Source organism: Callospermophilus lateralis, chromosome 3 (assembly GCF_048772815.1).
Source record: "Callospermophilus lateralis isolate mCalLat2 chromosome 3, mCalLat2.hap1, whole genome shotgun sequence".
Taxonomy (NCBI): Eukaryota; Metazoa; Chordata; class Mammalia; order Rodentia; family Sciuridae; genus Callospermophilus; species Callospermophilus lateralis.
In genome coordinates this window covers 64,115,846-64,135,708 of record NC_135307.1, presented here as the reverse complement: position 1 = coordinate 64,135,708, position 19,863 = coordinate 64,115,846, and the positions used below count along the sequence as shown (strand labels likewise).

The following is a 19,863-nucleotide window of genomic DNA, read 5'->3' as shown; positions in this document are numbered from 1 at the left end:
GGCCAGAGTTTCAAAAAGGATGCATGAGGCACTGGGTTTGACCCCAGCACCACATTAAAAAAAAAAAACTAAATATACAGAGAGTTCCAAAAAGGACATAGCTGAATATCCTGATGGGCAGAAGATACTGATGCCTAATGGCTGTCCTAGAATAGCTTTCCAGGTTGGTAATGGGAAAATAGAGAAGGAAATGGCACCACCACTGGCACCTGAGGAATTCACTCTTCAGCAGTTTCACTCCAAAGTAGTGCAAAATGTACAATGTTAAACTTTTTTTTTTTTTTTTTTTTGATCCTGGAAATCAAACCCAGATCCACTGAGCTCCATCCCCAGCCCAACATGAAAGTCTACACACTCCATTCTCAGGAAATACTGTCTATCATCTGGTAGGAGGAAGGAATCCTGGTCCTGCTCCCCAAGGGTCTTGTCATGTCAGCTTTTTGATAGCTTCAATCCACTCTGCTCGTTCAGCCTTGCTGCTGGCCTGGATATAATAATGTATGTCATCCTTAGTGATCACTTTGAAGAGATTTCCTTGGACATTCCCTTTAACCCCTAGGTATGAAAAATAAATCTGATTAAATATCCATGTCTACTTTCAGCTTGAACCAGATGAAAGTCATCTGAGAAAGGGACAAATAGGAATATTTCTTATGTACATGGTTAGAAAATCCCATGAGGTGCATATTTTTGCCTTCTCCTTCCTTCTCCCTCCTCATCACCTTAAGGCCTGCTACTGGTTAGTCTGGACATTTCCTGGAAATCCTCTCTCTGGCCCCTTATGCTAGCCACAGACCTACAGCGTCATTCAAAGAATCATCCAAGAATCCAGTATGTGAAAGGTAAGAGCAGGCACAGAATATGGTGTCTGACTTGAAATTGTATGACTGAACCTCAACTTCCACATCCACAAAATAGGAATATCTTCCTACCATAGCTGTCTGTTGTAGAATTAATGTGATAACAGATACAAAAGTGTGCTACTAAATGAAGCACCGTGGGAGCTGAGCTATGATTCATAGGTAGGAGTTTATGGGCAATCACAGAATGTGAGGAAAGAGAATATTTAAAATGAGAAATATTGAGTTGTATCCTTAAAACTCTTAAGAAATGCCATATGGACTTTTCCTCTGTTTCTGAAATTGACTTCAAAACTCACACCATTCATTGTCTCATTGATTAAAACCCTACTCAGCACCCAGAGCTCAGTCTTCCATGGCAGGAGAGGGGATTACTGAAATGCAGAGGAAGGCCCCTGAGATCTTCAGGCCAGGACTGAAGCTTCACCTTACCAGTGGGAACGCCATTGTCCTCCAGAGCAGACACCAGTGAACCACGAAGAGAAAACCCACCCACTGGCCTGTTCTCTTCCTGCAGAGAAAAAGAGATCTAATTAGGAATTTTGCGAACGCACAAAAAGGAAGAATTGCACTCTCCCCTATAATCATCCTCAGGCCAGTTAAAGAAGGATTCCAAGTTATGTGTAGGGCTGGGGGGTGGGTAGATCAGTGGTTGAACATTTGCCTGCTGGGTTCAATTCCCAGCACCGAGGGAGACCATAAACTGTAATAGATGAGGCTAAATTTGAGGGATCATGTGTCCAAGTTACTACCAGTAAGGAAGTTTGGGCCTCTTCCTTTCATATCCAGTAGCAGGAGTGCCACCAACATTGCTGTCACCAGGTCTAGCAGAGTTCAATATCAATCTGTTTCATTCTTGGAGATATCTCAAACTGAGCCTCTGATCCAGTACTACCAGGAGAAACATGCTTCAGTTCCTTAACCCTCTTGTGTGTCTTGCCAAGCAATCAGAAAAAGACATAGTCATACTTCTGAACACTGATATTCCTGCATAGGAGACCCGGTTATACAAGTCTCTGGTACATGGTGGATATGAAACTGAATGAAGCAAAAGTGGCTTGTCTATCTCTGAATGGTTCAGACAATTACACACCAGGAGCCTCAGCCCCCTGGGTCCTTTCAATTAATCAATAATGAATTTCACAATAAGTGGTGTGGGCAGCAAGAAATAGGGCAAAAATGAAATGGTTAAGTAACAATGCCAGAGATGATGATACTGATCATGCTAAGGAAGGGACAGTCCAGAGGAAGAGGAGATCCACACCTAGAGGGACGGAGCAAGGGCAGCCTCTGGGGGAAGACCTGAATCAACCTTGAGAAGTGAGCCCTGGGTGTGGCAATGGGTAGAGAGCCCGTGCAGGAGGAAGGGTGAAGGCAAAGCCAGGGAGAAATTAAATTGTCTTTAAGGGATGCTGTCTGGGCTTCTGTAAATTCATCAAGGGACAGTAGTTGTCCCTTGGACTGAGTTAAGGCAAAACTGAAGTTTTATTTTATTCTTTTTGTTGATTGTTTCCCCCGCCCCCGGCTTTGTAAAAAATTGATGAGCTAGGGGTGTTGCTCAGTGGTAGAACACTTGCCTCACATGCTTGAGGCCCTGGGTTCCCTCCCCAGCAGTAAAAAAAAAATAAATAAAAGGGACTTGAGGTAGCCACAAAGAAGTTTGACCTTTATCCTATAAGTAGGCTTGAGATCAACGTGTGCGGTTTTGTTGTTGGTTTTTGTTGTTGTTGTTGTTTGAGGGAGGTGTTGGTATTATTTTGTGTTTTGGATACTGGGGATTGAATCCAGGGGTACTTTACCACTGAGCCACATCCACAGCCCTTTTGATTTTTTATTTTGAGACAGACTCTCACGAAGTTGCTTAGGGCCTCGCTAAGTTGCTGAGGCTGTCTTTTTTTTGTTTGTTTGTTTTCAGCGGACACAACATCTTTGCTTGTATGTGGTGCTGAGGATCGAACCCGGGCCGCACGCATGCCAGGCAAGCGCGCTACGGCTTGAGCCACATCCCCAGCCCCGCTGAGGCTGTCTTCAAACTTGAAATTCGCCTGCCTCAGCTTCCTGAGTCACAGGGATTACAGGTGAGTACACCACACCCAGCTTCAACATGTGCATCTGGAAGGCTCATTGGTTGACCCCTCAGGCAGCCCTCCTGCCATGTCCCTCCTTGGTCCTTGACCCTCCTTATGGCCTGACAGAGCACCATGGGTTCTTACCAGCTCTATGTTTAGGGTAGGGGTTCCTGACTGAAACTCTTTACTTTTTGTGTTTTTGTGTTTTGTTTGGGGGGCACTAAAGATTGAGCTCAAAGCTTCATGCTAGGAAAGCACTCTACCACTGAGCTACGTCCCAGCACTTTTTTTTATTTTGAGACAGGGTCTCACTAAGTTGTGTTGCCCTGGCCAGCCTAGAACTTGTGATCCTCCTGCCTCAACCTGGAGAGTAGCCGGGATTACAGGTGTGAGCCACTACACCCAACCACTCTTCATTATCTCAAAAAAATGAAAATCATACATGTACCAAGATAAGGCTGAGTGGCTTGCCTTGACTATAAGACCATTCTTTTTTTTTTTTTTTTTTTTTTTTTAGATCAATTCAGCATGAGGCTCTACTTATTTTCTGAAATTCAGAGTAAGCAACTCTTGGATCTATGAAAAAAACAAACAAGAAAACAAGTAAATTATGGCTTACATATAATAAAAAGAAATGGAGTAGTTTGGCATAGTGGCGCCCCCTGTAATCCCAGCATCCTGGGAGGCTGAGGCAGGAGAATTGCAAGTTCAAGACCAGCCTCAGCAACTTAGCAAGATCTGTCTCAAAATAAAAAGAACTGGAGAAAAGAATGTAGCCCCTTGGTAAAGCACCCTTGAGTTCAATCCCCAGTACAAGAAAGAAAGAAAGAAAACCAGGAAAGAACAGGAAGAAAGAAAATAAAAGAAATGGTGGCCCATGCCTGCAATCCCTGGGACTCCGGAGGCTCAGGCTGGAATTTCACAAGCTTGATGCCAGCCTCAGCAACTTAGCAAGGCCCTGTCTCAAAATGAAAAATAAAAAGCTGGGGATGTAGCTCAGTGACACAATGCCCCTGGGTTCAGTCCCAGGTACCACACACACAAAAAAAGAAAAGAACGAAAGAAATGTTTCAAAGCATAGGGGAGAACAAGGAGTTGAAGAGGCAGAATCCATGGGCTCTTCAGATGGCAAAGGGGGAAGAGGCTGGGAAGCAGGCTTTAGGGAAAGTAAAAGATGTTTTTCTTCTCAAAATAATGAAGTTTTTCCATAGGAATAGGTGGGCACAGAAGAATCCACTTGCTGCGCAGGCGACCGCATGGGGAGAGGAAGGAGCAGCTGGCCCTGCAGGGTAAGGGCGGGAGGAAGCGGCTGCTGCTCTGCTGGGAGGTGTCTGGAGGCAGCAGGGCACCCAGGGAGCCACGGCACTCACTTTGGCTGGGTCGTAGTAATGCAGAAAAGCAGGGTCCCTCCTCAGAACAAAGCGTCGCACCTTCCAGTTTTTCCTCTTGTGACCCTGCAGCAAAGAAACAGATCCACGGTCCTTGGTGACAGCTCTCCATCTTCTTCCACTTCCCTGCACCAAACCCCAACAAGCCAGCCTACCCCAATAAAAACCACATTAAAAACAAAAGAGTCTGGCTGGGCACAGTGGCACTGCCTGTATTCCCAGCAACTCAAGAGACTGGGTCAGGAGGATGGCAAGTTCAAGGCCAGCCTCAGCAATTTATCGAGGCCCTCCCTCAAAATAAAAAATGTGGGGCTGGGGTTGTGGCTTAGTAGTAGAGCGCTGCCTAGCACACGTGAGGCCCTGCGTTCGATCCTCAGAACCACATAAAAATAAACAAATAAAATAAAGGTATTGTGTCTACTTACAACTAAAATTTTTTAAAAATCTTTAAATAAATAAATAACATGTAGCTCAATGATAAAGCACTCATGGGTTTAATCCCCAGTCAAAAATAAAAATAAAAAATAAAAAAATAAGTAAATAAAAACAGTCCACAGGACACCTGAAGATTGCAATGATATGTCACAGACTTCACATGACATAACCTTCTGTTCAATGAGCCTCCTGTAAAAACACCCTCATATTTAGTTGACAGAGCCAAGGACAGTTGGCATCAAAAGGAAGGGGATTGCATTATCCTGACATTACTCGGTGCAAAAGAGAGGGACAGGGGCAGCAGGTGTCAACCTGAACCCAAGGCCACCAACTTCCACCAGCTTTTTAATGGTCAACTTAGTTCAAAAACAAACTACAGCTGCATGTATATTTGTGCATTTTTACACATGCATACATCTACAGCAAAACCACCATTACATTCTGCATCAGAAAAAGAAGCAATCCATTATAGAACGTGATAAAAACTAAATGGGTAAAAGGTTAATCTGCATGTGTGTGTGGAGAAAGACTCTTTGGCCTGAGACCCTAGATCATAAACCTTCTTTAGCCTCTGGCCTGAAAGACACTCATGAGTCTCTCCTGTACCCTCTTCATGCTCCTCCAGGGGCCTCAATAAGGACTCCTCTCAGGCTCAGCAGAAGCAGGGGCCTGGGGTCAACACACAGGCGTGTGGCTGGTAAAGAACCTAAACGCAGACAGGGATCCTGTTGTGCAAGAAGCAGGTCACAAATTTTTGAAATGAAACAATCATGCAGAAGTTATTTGGGGGTTTTTTGTTTGTTTTTGTACCAGAAATTAAACACAGGGGTGTTTAATTACTAAATCACATCCCCAGCCTTTTTTTTCTTTTCATTAATTTGTTCTGATTAGTAATACATGACAGTAGAATGCACTTTGACACATCATACATAAATGGAGTATAACTTCTCATTCTTCTGATTGTACATGATGTAGAATCACACCAGTCATGTAATCATTTATGTACATAGGGCAATAATGTCTGATTCATTCTACTATCCTTTCTAACCCCCATACCTGCTCCCCTCCCCTCACTCCCCTCTGCCTCTATTTTTCCCTAGCCACCTCTCTTATTGTAAATTAGCAACCACATATCAGAGAAAATATTTAACCTTTGATTTGGGGGGATTCGCTTATTTCACTTAGCAAGATATTCTCCAGCTCCATCCATTCACCAGCAAATGCCATAATTTCACTCTTCTTTAAGGCTGAGTAATATTCCACTGTGTATATATACCACATTTTGAGGCAGAGACTTGCTAAGTTGCTTCAGGCCTTGCTAAATTGCTCAGGCTGGCTTTGAATTTGTGATCCTCCTGCCTCAGCCTCCCGAGTTGTTCAGATTACAGGTGTGCACCACCACACCCAGCCCAGAAGTTGCTTTTTAGTGCTGTGATGATTCCATGTGTTTATGCTTTTCCCGAATACTCCCCACACCTGGGTGTGTGATGGTCTGACTGGCTTCTGCAACTGCTCTGCAGACCCTGCTGGTAATGGGGGTGTTCTAGCATTCTCAGTGCCCCCAGGGGCTCCTTCCTGCCTCTCCTCAGCGTCACCCTCCTCCCTGTCAAAGGCAGCCATACCTGCTTGGACAGAAAGCCTTGCTTGACCACCAAGCCGCTTAACTCCACGGTGCTCAGACTGATTTCTTCCTTGGGGCTTGGCTTCTTCCTGTAGCTCTCAGCCTAGTGGGAAGGAGGGAGCAAGGACTGTGCTACAGAAATAGCCCCAGGCCCAGGCTTGGGGCTGCAGGAGAAAGACAAAGCTGTCCCCAACCCTCGGCCTCTCCCTGTGCCCATTCTTTCTGCCTCTTCCCTCTCCCCTGGTGGCAAGAGGGGACCTGCTAACTTACAAAAGTGTACAGGGCTGTGGAGTCGTCCAGGAACTGCTCAGACAGGTCACCAGAGCGAATGGCTCCCGTGCTCCGGACACCCACAGGCCTGAGGAAGTTCTCCTCCATGAGCACAGAGGCCAGCGTCACCGCCTCCAGACGGCTGGCCGCGAAGCTGCTGGAGATGAGCCAGTCCACCAGGGAGGAGCCTGCGTCGGGGCAAGGGCAGCACCCATCAGACCATGGGCGCCCACCCACCCTCCTTAAGGTGCTGATCTGTGACCTTCCCCCTCCTCCTAGGCAGACTCAGGCTCTAGCCAGGAGCAGACTGAAGGCTGCAACGGCCACACACAGCCACGGCCACACCCATGTGGCCATCTCAGGCCAGACCACTGCTCAGCAAATAGCTCTGGTTTCAATATGGGCTGGTCAAGCGCTCCACTGAGCCCCAGGTCCCAAGTGTCCCAAGTGTCCACCGCCTCGCCGGGCCCCTGGGATGGGCAGGCTCACCCAGGAAGGTCTTTTTGTAGGTGCTTCCCTGCTCCATGTTGGGGCTTGGCCGGATCCCGCTGCTGCTATCATGCATCTTGTCCACGATGCGGCTGGTATGGAAGGAAGGCAAAGGAGAAGGATCCTCGTCACACAGAGAGCTTCAAGGGAGGACCCAAGAGCCACTGCCAGGGAATAAGGCATGTGGCAAGGGGTGTGATACACACCAGAGGGGAGGGGGCCTTCCATGACACATCAGAATCTGATAGGATTCTCAGACATTTCTCTTCTTGGGCATCTAATCATTACCCTTGTAGTGAGGCGAAAGAGCTGTGGATTTACTTAAAACCAACAATAGTGCTGGGGGTATAGCTCAGTGGGACAGCACTTGCCTAGCATGCACAAAACCCTAGGTTCAATCCCCAGGACAGCAAGACACAAAACATGAGTGTGTAGAGCCACCTCGATTCTCTATGATCTGCTGCATTCAGCGCAAATCCTCCAGCTACTTCTCAATGCTGAGCCTCTCTGAATCCAGCCATAACCCATCCACCCAGTCTTCCCCACATGTGCCATGGCTTAGCAGCCCCTTGACACACAGAAAGTGTACAGGCCAGATTTCAGTGCCTGGCATGGAGTTAAAAGCCCAGGAATGAACGCACAATGTCTGTGTGTGTGTGTGTGATGGAACCCAGGCCTCACACATCCTAGGCAAGTGCTCTACCATTGAGTCACTGGGGAGCATTCCCAGCCCATATCCCTCATCTGTGATGGGTGTGAGGGTGTGGCTGCCTGGGAGTGTTTGCAACATTCGTCCCTACTTTATCACCTTCACCTCTGATCAGCTTTCCTTCTGCTCTATGGGACGATCACTCCCTCCAAGAGAAGATCTTTCCTCATTTTATGTGTATACACTGGGGCTGGAAGGCCGCAGAGATGAGATCCTGCTTACTCCTACCTGCATCTGCTAAGCATCCAGCACAGTACATGGCATGCAGTAGTCACTCAATAACTATTTATTTTCTTTCTGATTTTAAACATTGGTACATGATAATTGCACATATTTGTGAGGTACTCGGTAACAGTTTGTTGAATGAATGAACGAGGAACCCCCACCCAGCAAGACTGCAGCTGCTACCAGAAAACATCATCTGTGCCACCAGGCTACAAAAAGACCAGTGACCTGGTTGATGGAGAGCCCTAAGAAACTGTGACACAGCCCTGAGCACCTGTCTAAAATGGAGTTGGGGGGTCTCTACCTCCTTCACAAGGTGGGCAAAAGTGGCAAAGTTCTAAGAGGTTACATAGGAGTGGGGCTAGTGGTTCAGGTCCTTCTCAGGTCAGTATGACCCAGACAGGGACAGCTGACAGCCCTGAAGCACAAGGTGGTCCCAACCAGGCCTGTGTAGCACCACAGAGCCCCCCTCCCCAAAGACCTCCCCCCTCCCCACTGGGCGCACACGCACAGGAGAGGCTGCAGAGAAGCCAGAGGCTGAAGGGGTGGGGCAGGCAGGGCACTCACTGCAGGCTGATGTGAGGGGGCAGCTTGAAGGAGTTTTTTAATATGTGGAGCTGCTGGACCTTCCCGGGCTGCCCTGCATGGATGGCCCCTGTTATCTCGAAGGCCCATGCGTCCCTCTCCTCTCGAGAACAGGCCTCCAGGAAGTACTCTGTGGAAGTTCTGGTCTTCAGCTTAATGAGGAGCTATGGGAAGAAAAGTCAGACAGCACTCAAAGGCACAGCAGGCCAGAGCACGCGGTCAGCAGAAACGACAGGGCCAAGGTGGGGTAGTCCAGTGACCGCCTGTGCCCTGGCCCCTTGTCTATACCCCAGTGGTCTGTGAAACTTCGCTCAGACACTTCCAGCGTGGGGAGCTCACGGCCTCCTAAGGCAGCCTTTCCCCTTGGGGCACATTAGTTAGCACAAGGACTGCTTCCAGGACACTGTCCTGATTCTGCCTCTGGGGTCACCCAGTCTCTCCTCCCACGACAGCTTTGCACTGAAATGGGAAGCATTCAGCCTCTGCAGCCAGGTTGAATGGGACCAAAACCCACCTCTGCCCCTTAGCTAGAGATGCTCACTGAGTCTGAGTTTCTTATTAATGGTCACCTTGAATAAAACTGTTAGTGACACCACCTTTGAGCCTCTTTTCCCTCCAGTTTAAACATTCCCAGGTCTTTCACACATTCCACTGACATCAGGAGAAAAAGATAAGGCAGGGAGGACTGGGAGATGGGCCCCCTGGGCAACTTCCTGGGCAGTAAAGCACAATCAGCACCTGCAAATATTTGCTAAGAAACTTACAAAAAGGTTATTTTAAAATCAGGACCTACGTGACTGGGATCCATGCCTCACCAAAGAGGAGAAATGCCTGGTGGATATTTTGATGGGCCTAAAGGCTGCACGAGTACCTCATGGACAATAAACACCACACCCAGGATTGGGCAGGGGCTGACTTCCTTAAACTTATATAAACTATATAAACTCCTAGACAAGGGTCACTCTTTCGTATCCCTCTCTTGGGACCCCTCTCTCTTTGAGAGCTCTGCTTTCTTCCTCTTACTCTAATAAGTAATTATTATTACTTATTATTATTTGTTATTTTATTATTAATAATAACTATTAATAATAGTATCAATAATTATTATTACTTATTATTTTACTCTCACCCTTGTATCCGAGGTTCTCATTCTTCACATTCATGAAACAAGAACCCAACTCCACACTCTGTGTTATGATATGATATAGTTTACACTCCTTCTCAACCAGTTTACTATACTTGCAGTGCTGGGGATTGAACCTGGGCCTTGGGCATACTAGGCAAGCACTCTACCACTGAACCACATCCCCAACCCCCAACTAGTTCACTCTTGCTAAGTGTTCTGCACATACTGAGCACTCTCACAGATGGCCCACGGAATGGAGTACCCTGCTCCAGGATCTGAGGGGTGCAGAACATCAGAGGCTACTGCTTGTGAGCACAGGAGTGCCTCCAGGCACTATAGAGTCTTTCATTTTTCCATCTTTCATTTATTTATTTATTGGTCCTGGGGATTGTACTCAGGGGCTTACCACTGAACCACGTTTCCAGCCCTTTTTATTTTCTATTTTGAGATAGGGTCTCACTAAGTTACTGAGGCCAGCCTTGAACATGAGCTCTACCTGCCTCGGCTTCCCAAATCACTGAGATTACGGGTGTGTGCCACTGCACCTGGCACTTTTTAATATAAATGGGCATTTAAGGATTTTCTTTTGACAAGTTGTGGGATCTTTGTCATCCAAGGAGGCCAGGTCTACCACTTCTGAAATATCCTACTTCATTCTGATTCTGCTTCCCAAATGTCAACTCCCAACTTATTTTGCTTGCAAACTTAATATTCTTCACCTAAACTAATGGTGAAAATGGTGAATAAGGCATGGCTGGTCACGGCCCCAAGGAACCCCATGAAGATATTCATCCAAGTTAACATTCACTCATCAGTATCATGGAAGAAGAGAGTGAAATCAGATCCAGAACCTGTACAGTCAGTTTGCAATTTACCATTTTAATGAAAAGAATTTCAGGAGAGACCAGAAATTTAAAAAAAAAAAAAATCTAGGTGCACCCTTTTTCATAGCTTCCGTAATTTTATATATGCTTTATGATTTGTTCTTAGTGGATCTGTTGGCTACTCTCAGTCTCTTTTAGTCCAAGTACTCATGAACTAAGCAAATAACAAACCCGTTTGAGAATTTTATGTAGAATTAACATGAAGCTCATAACTCCAGCAAATTTAGCCTGTTTCTCTTTTTTGAAATTTAAACCATAGTTTTGAACATGAGCTCCCCCTGCCTCGGCTTCCCAAGTCACTGAGATTACAGGTGTGTGCCACTGCACTCCATCCCATCTACCAATCCTCTGCTCTCCACTGTTTCCTAAAGATTATTAAGAGATAGCAGGCCAACAAGTTAGCTGGGATTGGTGGCTCACGCCTGTAATTCCAGCTACTTGGGAGACTGAGGCAGGAAGACTGCAAGTTCAAAGCCAGCCTGGGCAACTTAGTGAGATCCTGTCTCAAAATAAAAATAAAAAGGGCTAGGGGTATAGTTCAGTGGTAAAGCACCCCTGGGTTTAATTCTCATACAACAGATACACAAAACAGAGCATATTAACATATGCTATTAACCTATGAGTTCAGGGGTTTCATTTATTGTGATCTTTTTTTTTTTTTTTTGTACTAGGGATTAAACCCCAAGGGTGCTTAATCACTGAGCCACACCCCCAGTCCTTTTTTTTTTCAATTTTTAATTTTTTATTTTGAGACAGGGTCTCACTAATTTGCTTAGGGCCTTACGTTTTGCCAAGGTTTGCTTTGAACTCGTGATCTCCTGTCTCAGTCTCCCAAGTCACTGAGATCACAGGTGTGTGCCACCGTGCCTTTCTCCACAAAGCATCTTAACCATGGCTTCATATCCCCATATCTTCATTGGAGATACTTGGGTGTAATTATCTCATCCCATCTTACAGATGACAATGACGACTGAGAGAGGTTTAACTACTTGCCTGAGGTCAGGTACCTGGGAGATGGTTGAGCCATGACTTGAACCCAAGTCTTTCAATTATAACTCCCAGCTCTTCCCCTTACCCACACCACCTTCCCAAAGAGCCAGAGGTGAGGAGTGTCTGGGGTGGGGAGCTGGACAGCAGGAACCTTCACATACCGGACGGTTTTCATAATCCAGGCAGGGGCAGGTGATGGTGCAGCCATCCAGGAGGATCCGGCCCTTGGGAGGGGCCACTCTCCGACCCCCGTCAAGCTTGTAGTACAGCAGCGTGTTCTGCCGAAGGATGAACCATCGCACCTTCCAGTTGTGGACAATGTGGCCCTGTGAACAGACAGGAAAGCCCCGAGGTGAGGGAGAGAGGGGAGGATACCATGTTCATGGAGAGATGCTAACCAGATGTGCTATGGAAACAGAGTCACAGCAGTATTTTGGATCTTTCTCAGTCATTTCTTTGGGATATCTGGCAAATACCTTTGGCACTGACCTTCTGGTTGCCATTTGGCCTTTTTCTGGTTATAAATTTTTGTGTGTTATGTAGTGTTGAGAGTGGAATCCAGACCTTGCACATGCAGGCAAGTGCTCTACCACAGAGCTCTACCCACCATCTGTTCCTGGTCATGAACCTTGAGATAAACTGCAAATTATTAAGAAGAAAAAAAGTCACGCGCCTATCATTCTGCTACTAAGAGACAGCCACTGTTAACATTTGACACTTCCTTTCAGTCTTTTTCCCTTTTAGTTTTCGCTTTAAAAAAATAGACCATATTTATCAGTGGTAGAGCACTTGCCTAGAATATGCAAGGCCCTGGGTTCAATCCCCAGTTCTGAAAAGAAAAAAATAAATACCATATTACAAGCCAGAAGTGGTGGTGCATGCCTATAATTCTAGTGACTTGGGTGGCTGAGACAGGAGAATTGCAAGTTCAAGGACAGCCTCAGCAACTAAGTGAGGCCCTAAGTAACTTAGAGAGACCCTGTCTCAAAATAAAAAATAAGCAAAAAGGACTGGGTATGTGGCTCCGTGGTAAAGTGCCCCTGGGTTCAATCCCCAGCATCACTCACACACACATAAAAAGACCATATTACATATGGCTTTATTTTCTCACTTTTGTCTTGTTTAGCCTTGCTGAGCATTTTCTCACACCATTATATTTCTTTTTTCATATATATATATATATGAAACAGTATTTATTAGAGAATATTTGGGAAAGTAGTAGGAAGGAAGAAAAACAAATCCATGACCTGCCTTACAAGGTAGTGGCCAGATCAACATTTGAGACACTCATTCCAGTCCTTTTGCTGTATATTTTTAAAAGCACGAACACTTGACATGTCAACATGGGTCACCAGCATTTTAAAAACACATCTTCTGACTTTAAAGTGGAAGCGTACACAGAAAATTTGGAAAACACTGAAAAGTGGAAAGGAAATTCAAGTTACGTCCAATCTCATTAGTCAAAAATAGCCACAGCTAATATTTTCATACACTTCCTTAGTTGTTTTTATCCATTTTCGTTTTACACAGTTAAGTTTATAGTATACGAGATTCTTCAGTCTAATGAACAAAGGTTTGAATGGATGATGACAAAGACAGACTTGGGAACAGTATTTGCCACTCAAATTATCAATATGTTTTTTAAAGAGGCAGAAAATACACAGCCACATCAGTGTTTATAGCAGCACAATTCATAATAGCTGGATTGTGAACCAACCTAGATGCCCTTCAATAAATGAATGGATAAAAAAAATGTGGCATTTATACACAACGGAATATTTCTCAGCAGTAAAAGAGAATAAAATCATGGCATTTGCAGGTAAATGGATGGAATTGGAGAAAATAATGCTAAGTGAAGTTAGCCAATCCCAAAACCAAATGCCGAATTCTTCTCTGATATAAGAAGGCTGATTCATAGTGGGATAGGGAGAGGGAGCATGAATAGACAAACTCTAGATGAGGGCAGAGGGGTTGGAGGGGAAGGGAGGGGGCATGGGGTTAGAAATGATGGTGGAATGTGATGGACATTATTATCCAAAGTACAGGTATGAAGACACAAATTGGTGTGAATATTCTTTGTATACAACCAGAGATATGAAAAATTGTGCTCTATATGTGTAATAAGAATTGTAATGCATTCTGCTGTCATATATAAAAAAAGAAACTAAAAAAAAGAGGCAGAAAATAATCACTCAATGTTCCCTTTCCATTTATAAAACAATCAAAATATGTATCAGTCAAAAGCCTGAGCTAAATTTCTACTTCAGTGAACCCTGACATGGAATACCACGTTTGTTTATTTTGTGTATCCAAATGAGTCTGCACCATTTCATAAGAATATTCCATACACAAAACTTTCAACCACATTCTCCTAGGAAAGATAACACCTGTAGCTTCATTAAAAGCTTTACATGTCTCACAATGTAAAGTCTATAATGTGACTTAAACATTTTGCACACTCAGATTTACATAAAAGAGCTTTAGCAGGAAAATAAAGTATGATTGATAATAGCTCAAGGAGTTCTAATTGGTATAACAGACTTGGCCTTATCAAGTTCCAAAGAATTCATTATCAAAACTACAAACAAACCTTCAGTTGTGTATACAGTTACAAACCTTTACAATAGCTGTCGGGAAGTAGCCATGTACGTTTACATGTTGCTGAAGGCAAAGAGTTAGCAAATGCAAACTCCAGAGAGAATGCATGCTCCGCCCATACAGCTTCCTCTTAGACAGTCATGACACACTAAATGAAGTCATCCTAAAGGAAAATTGCAACACCTTGCTGCCCAGCGTCCCCTCAGCAGGCCATGTAGTCGTCTAAGGTGATCTTTCCACTGGTGCTGTATTGTTTTGTAATTGAACTCAGTTTGGGGAGTCGACTTCAGCACCTGTTGTCCTTAGCACCTTCTGCAATTCTTTTTTTTTTTTTTTTTTATTGTTGGTTGTTCAAAACATTACATAGTTCTTGATATATCATATTTCACACTTTGATTCAAGTGGGTTATGAACTCCCATTTTTACCCCATATACAAATTGCAGAATCACATCAGTTACACTTCCATTGATTTATATATTGCCATACTAGTGTCTGTTGTATTCTGCTGCCTTTCCTATCCTTTACTATCCCCCTCCCCTCCCCTCCCCTCTTCTCTCTCTACCCCCTCTACTGCAGTTCATATCTCCCCCTTGTATTATTTTTCCCTTTCCCCTCGCTACCTTCTGCAATTCTTGAGGATCCCCGGTTCTACTCCTACCACCATCAAAACTGATGAAGTGTGGTCTCCAGCCATTCAATGCAGCCCAGAGTTCTTTAAATTCATCGAAGCCCATCATGCCAAACCTGTCTCTATTCACCATTGAAATTGCAAGCTGACAAGTCTCCAGGTTAAAAGGTTTGTATCCTCCAGCAATGCCCAACTGTGGCAGACATCTCTGCAATTCAGCAGCATCTATTTGCTCATCCTGTCCTGCTATAGCAGCAAAGTGACCACACAGAGGATTCTGCGTTTGTCCTCCAGGACCCCCTCCTTACTTGCCAGGGTAGTACTCACTGCTGGCACCGGGGTGCCCCAGATAGGCCTTGGTGCAGACCGAGCTCTGCCTCCCCACCCCAGGGCAACTCTTCTTCTCTTCCTCCTCCTCCTCCTCCCTGCCCCTTCCTCCTTCTTCTTCTTCTTGTAGTAGGACTTGAACCCAGGGGAGCTTTACCACTGACTTACATCTCCAGTCCTTTTTAATTTTGTTTTCAATTTAGAGGTAGGATCTTGCCAAGTTGCCCAGGTTGACCTTGAACTTGCTATCTTCCTGCTTGAGTCTCCAGATTAACTGAGATTACAGGCCTGTGCCACAGTGCCCTAAAATATTCTTTTAAAAAAATATTGTTTTTAGTTATACATGGACACAATACCTTTATTTTGTTTATTTATTTTTTATCTGGTGCTAAGGATTGAACCCAGTGCCTCACATGTGCAAGGCAAGTGCTCTGCCACTGAGCCACAACCCCAGCCCCCTAAAATATTCTTTATGACTACTCTTCATATGTATAATTTACTTGCCAATCTCCTATTATTTGTGACTGAATTTGTTTTGATTTTTTTTTTTTGCTGTTATAAACTATGCTACAATGGGTATTCTCACACATAAATTTTGATTATTTCTCTGATTTTCTTTCCTTAAAATATAATCCCTAGAAAGAATGTTATTAGTCAAAGGGTCTGGGCAATCTCTAAGGCTGAAGCGTCAATCACTCTACAGTGCAAAGGGACCTGCCAGGCTAGCCTACCCAGCTGCAGCGGGCATTCAAGGCAGGTTGTTTGAGATGTTCTCAGGTGGGTCAGCATAGTCAGGTGCAGGCAAAGAACTGGTTTCTAGAACATACTAATGAATAGGGGAATTCTTCTGAGGGACTGAAAAGTAGGGTTTGGTACACAGGAAAGCACCTTCTTGGCATATTTCTAAGCAGAACCCAATTTGGAACTATGTTCTAGCCTAGAAAGATGAGCTTTATCTGGATCAAAGACCATGTCCCGAAATCACTCATGGCCTTGCCTAGCATTTATTAATCTCAAAGACCCCTTCAGTTCTCACATTTGTGGTGCTATGATTCCATTCCATGTCCGGCACATAATGGGAGCTATTAGGTTATCAAAAGTTGTAGAACCAGGCACGGTGGCACAGGCCTATAATCCCAACTACTCAGGAGACTGAGGCGGGTTTAAGGCCAGCCTGGGCAATTTAGTGAGATCCTGCCTCAAAAAAAGAGAAAGGGCTGGGGATGTAGCTCAGTGGGAGAGCAGCCTGGGTTCAATCCCCGGAACCACCACAACAAAAAAGAGCAGGGTCCCTTCCCTTTGTTCCTGACAAAAGGTACATGCATTGAGTTTTATCTGATGTAGAAAGACAAAAAAAGATTTAAATCTGACTCCTCAGCTGCTAGGGCCCTCTGCTTCTCTCTACATGGTCCAGTCTCTGGTCCTCATTCCCTGGGAGCCCCACAGCAGGGGGTCTTGACCCTCCTGGCACCAGCCAGGCTGGCCTGGGGCTTCTGGATGCTGAAGAATTCAAGGCAGCAAATGACTGGCACACAAGATCCTAGCTGGGCTAGGGAGAAGAGCATGCAAGGTTAATGGATGGTACAGATGCTGTCATCAGGTAAAGAGAGGGAAAATAATCTGAAACCTTAAAACATAGATCTTTTAGGTTGACTTTCGTGCCTCCAAATTCATACGCTGAAGTCCCAACCCCACACCTCAGAATGAGACAGTATGGGAAGACAGCCCTTTTAAAGAAGTGATTAAGTTAAAATGGGATCATTAGGTGGGCACTGAGCCAATCTGACTGGTGTCCTTATAGGAAGAGATTTGGATACACACAGAAACACCAGAGATCTACATTCCACAAGAAAGACCACGTGAAGACACAGCAAGAAGCAGCCATCCACAAGCCAAGCAGAAAATCCTCAGAAGGAATCAAACCAGCCAACATCTTGATCTTGAACTTTGAGGCTCTAGAACTTTGAGAAAAGAAAAAAGCCCTCTGTTGTTTAAGTCAGTTTGTGATACTTGTTATGACAGCCCTACCAAACTTCCCAAAAGGGAAAAGAGGAAGGAGGCCGGTGATAGAAGAGGAGAAAAATGCAACCAACAGACGCTGAGCAGAAAAAAAAAAAAAAAAAGCAAAAACAAGGATGTACTTTCCTGGACAAAATGTTAAACTTCCCAGAATCCCTTGCACTTGGAGAATAGGTAGGTGACCAGGCTTCTGTCAATCCAAGGCAGAGCCCTGATGTGTGCTTGACAGCAAACATGGGGAAATGGGAACTTCTGGCAAGGGCAATAGTAGGACAGTTTCTTCTGAAACCCAGATCCTAGAGTTATCAAAGACAAGTGTCCAAAACTTTCAGCAACAAATTTTCCAGTAGAAACATCTTCTAACAGAGATAACACTAACCCACAGCCATTGGGTACTTTTGTCTGGCTGCAACATTCTTGGTTATAAGGCATTCCAGCCTGATTCTCTGGCCTCACAAAAAATCCTGAGTTGCTGGGGGCAGTAGCACATATCTGTAATCCAGGTACTTGGGAGGCTGAGGCAGAAGGATCTTAAGTTCAAGGGCAGCCTTGGAAACTTGGTGAGACCTGGTCACCTTCTTTCTTTTTTTTTTTTTATTGATTTTATTATTTTTTTTAAATACACGACAACAGTGGAATGCATTACAATTCTTATTACACATATAGAGCACAATTTTTCGTATCTCTGTATATAAAGTATGTTCATGTCAACTTATGCCATTATACATGTACTTTTCTTTGCATTACAATTCTTTTTTTATTTTATTTTTTTAAAGAGAGAGAGAGAATTTTTCTTTTTTTTTAATTTAATATTTATTTATTTATTTATTTATTTTTAGTTATCGGCGGGCACAACATCTTTGTTTGTATGTGGTGCTGAGGATCGAACCTGGGCCGCACGCATGCCAGGCGAGCGCGCTACCGCTTGAGCCACATCCCCAGCCCCGAGAATTTTTCAATATTTTTTTTTTTTTTTTTTTTTTCCAGTGGACGCAACATCTTTATTTTATTTTTATGTGGTGCTAAGGATCGAACCCAGCACCTCACACATGTGAGACAAGTACTCTACCACTGAGTCATAACCCAGCCCCCTTACAATTCTTAATATATATATATACCACAATTTTTCATTTCTCTGTTTGTATATAAGGTATGTTGACACCTAATTCAAGTCTTCATACATGTGGATGGAGACCTAGTCATTTTCCTATATTCAGATAATGAATGTGCTGAAAAAGAAATTAGGAAAACTATTCCACTACAATAACTTCAAATAAATAAAATACTAGAGCATTAATCTAACTATGAATATGAAGGTTCTCTAAAATGAAAACTATAAAATACTGAAGAAAAAAACTGAATAAGACATTAGAGGATGGAAAGGCATGTTCTTGGATAGGCAGAATTAATATTATCAAAATGGCCATATTACCAAAAGCAATATACAGAATGAATGCAATTCCCATTAAAATCCCAATGACATTCCTTACAAAACTAGAAAAAGCAATTCTAAAAATTCATTTGGAAAAATAAGAGACCCAGAATAGCCAAATAGTCAACTAACTGACAAGACTCCCTGTGATTCTCTCCTTCTCTTCACACATTTTAAAAGTGTCAGTCTGTGTGACTAGTAGAATGTGGCATAGTGGTAAATCATTTCTGACAATAGACGTTAAGGATGATGAAGACGTTGCTGCTGCTGCTGCTGCTGATGTACTGGGGATTAAACTCAGGGGCGCTTTACCACTGAGCCATATCCCTGGCTCTTTTTACTTTTTGAGACAGGATCTGGATAAGTTGCTTAGAGCCTTGCTAAATTGCTGAAGCTAACCTCAAACTTGCAATCCTCCTGCTCAGCCTCCCAAGTCACTGGTTAGCACAATTGCAGCCATCTTCCTTTCCCCAGCCCCCACTTTATGAATACTGATCTTTCCCAAGAAACAGAAACTAGCCTGAGATAAAACCTACCAGCCTGAAGTCGTGCTGGTCTCTCCCTGTTCTCTCACCAAGAGATAGGAGGAAACTTACTGTCCCCTGAGATGGGAACTTACTGATTTCCCTGTTTTCTCCTTGAAACGATAAAGGGACATGCTTATTCTCCTATTCCCTCTCTGAGATAGGAAAACTGCCTGTCTCTGTTCCCAAGAAACAAATTTGCCTTCCACAAGATGAGGGAATGCTTAGTATGTCAGTCAAGACTACACCCGCCCCTAGTGCATGGCCAGGATTCTAGCCTATGAAAGATAACACTCAAGGGGAAGTTGCTGCTTTTCTCCCTCCTTGCTGCTGCTGTCCCTCTCTTGTACAGAGCAGCCTCATCAGGCTCCTGACAATAAATCCACTTCTTATCCCAGGTGTGTGTGCTGCGCCACTTTTCTTTCAGCTGGGATTATAGGAATGCACCACCAATTACAACATTAGGCCATAAAAGATTCTGCAGCTTCTTATTGGTTCGTGCAAACTCTGTCTCTCTCCCTTTCTCATCATTTGCTCTGGGGAAAGTAGCTTCCACGTGGTGAGCAGCCCTATAGAGAAGTGAGGACCTTAGGCCTGGGAGTGAGTTTAGAAGTGAACCCTCCTGCTGACCAGGTCAGGTGACTGTCTCATTAAGGGCAACGCTTTGCAACCTCAGAAGAGAC

General features: G+C 44.3%; 1 protein-coding gene and 1 pseudogene across 1 annotated transcript; both read right to left on the bottom strand.

The window, feature by feature from the left end:
• Positions 1-427: 427 nt before the first annotated feature.
• Positions 428-12,154, bottom strand: Plek2 (pleckstrin 2). Its single transcript, XM_077109059.1, has 9 exons — positions 12,128-12,154; positions 11,813-11,977; positions 8,634-8,815; positions 7,133-7,224; positions 6,644-6,831; positions 6,375-6,476; positions 4,300-4,383; positions 1,293-1,371; positions 428-555 (listed from the first exon to the last, which is right to left on the bottom strand). The coding sequence occupies exons 1-9, from the start codon at positions 12,152-12,154 to the stop codon at positions 428-430; spliced, it is 1,047 nt and encodes a 348-aa protein (XP_076965174.1).
• Positions 12,155-14,451: 2,297 nt separating this feature from the next.
• LOC143394647 (sorcin pseudogene) lies at positions 14,452-19,314 on the bottom strand (annotated as a pseudogene).
• Positions 19,315-19,863: the final 549 nt, after the last annotated feature.

Coding starts and splice junctions, on each gene's coding strand:
- Plek2 (XM_077109059.1), bottom strand. CDS start 12,154: ATGGCAACCAGAAGGTCAGTGCCAAAG. Junction 7,225..8,633: donor CCCCCTCACATCAGCCTGCA/GTGAGTGCCCTG, acceptor CTTCCATACCAG/CCGCATCGTGGACAAGATGC. Junction 4,384..6,374: donor AAGGCTTTCTGTCCAAGCAG/GTATGGCTGCCT, acceptor TCTTTGCTGCAG/GGTCACAAGAGGAAAAACTG.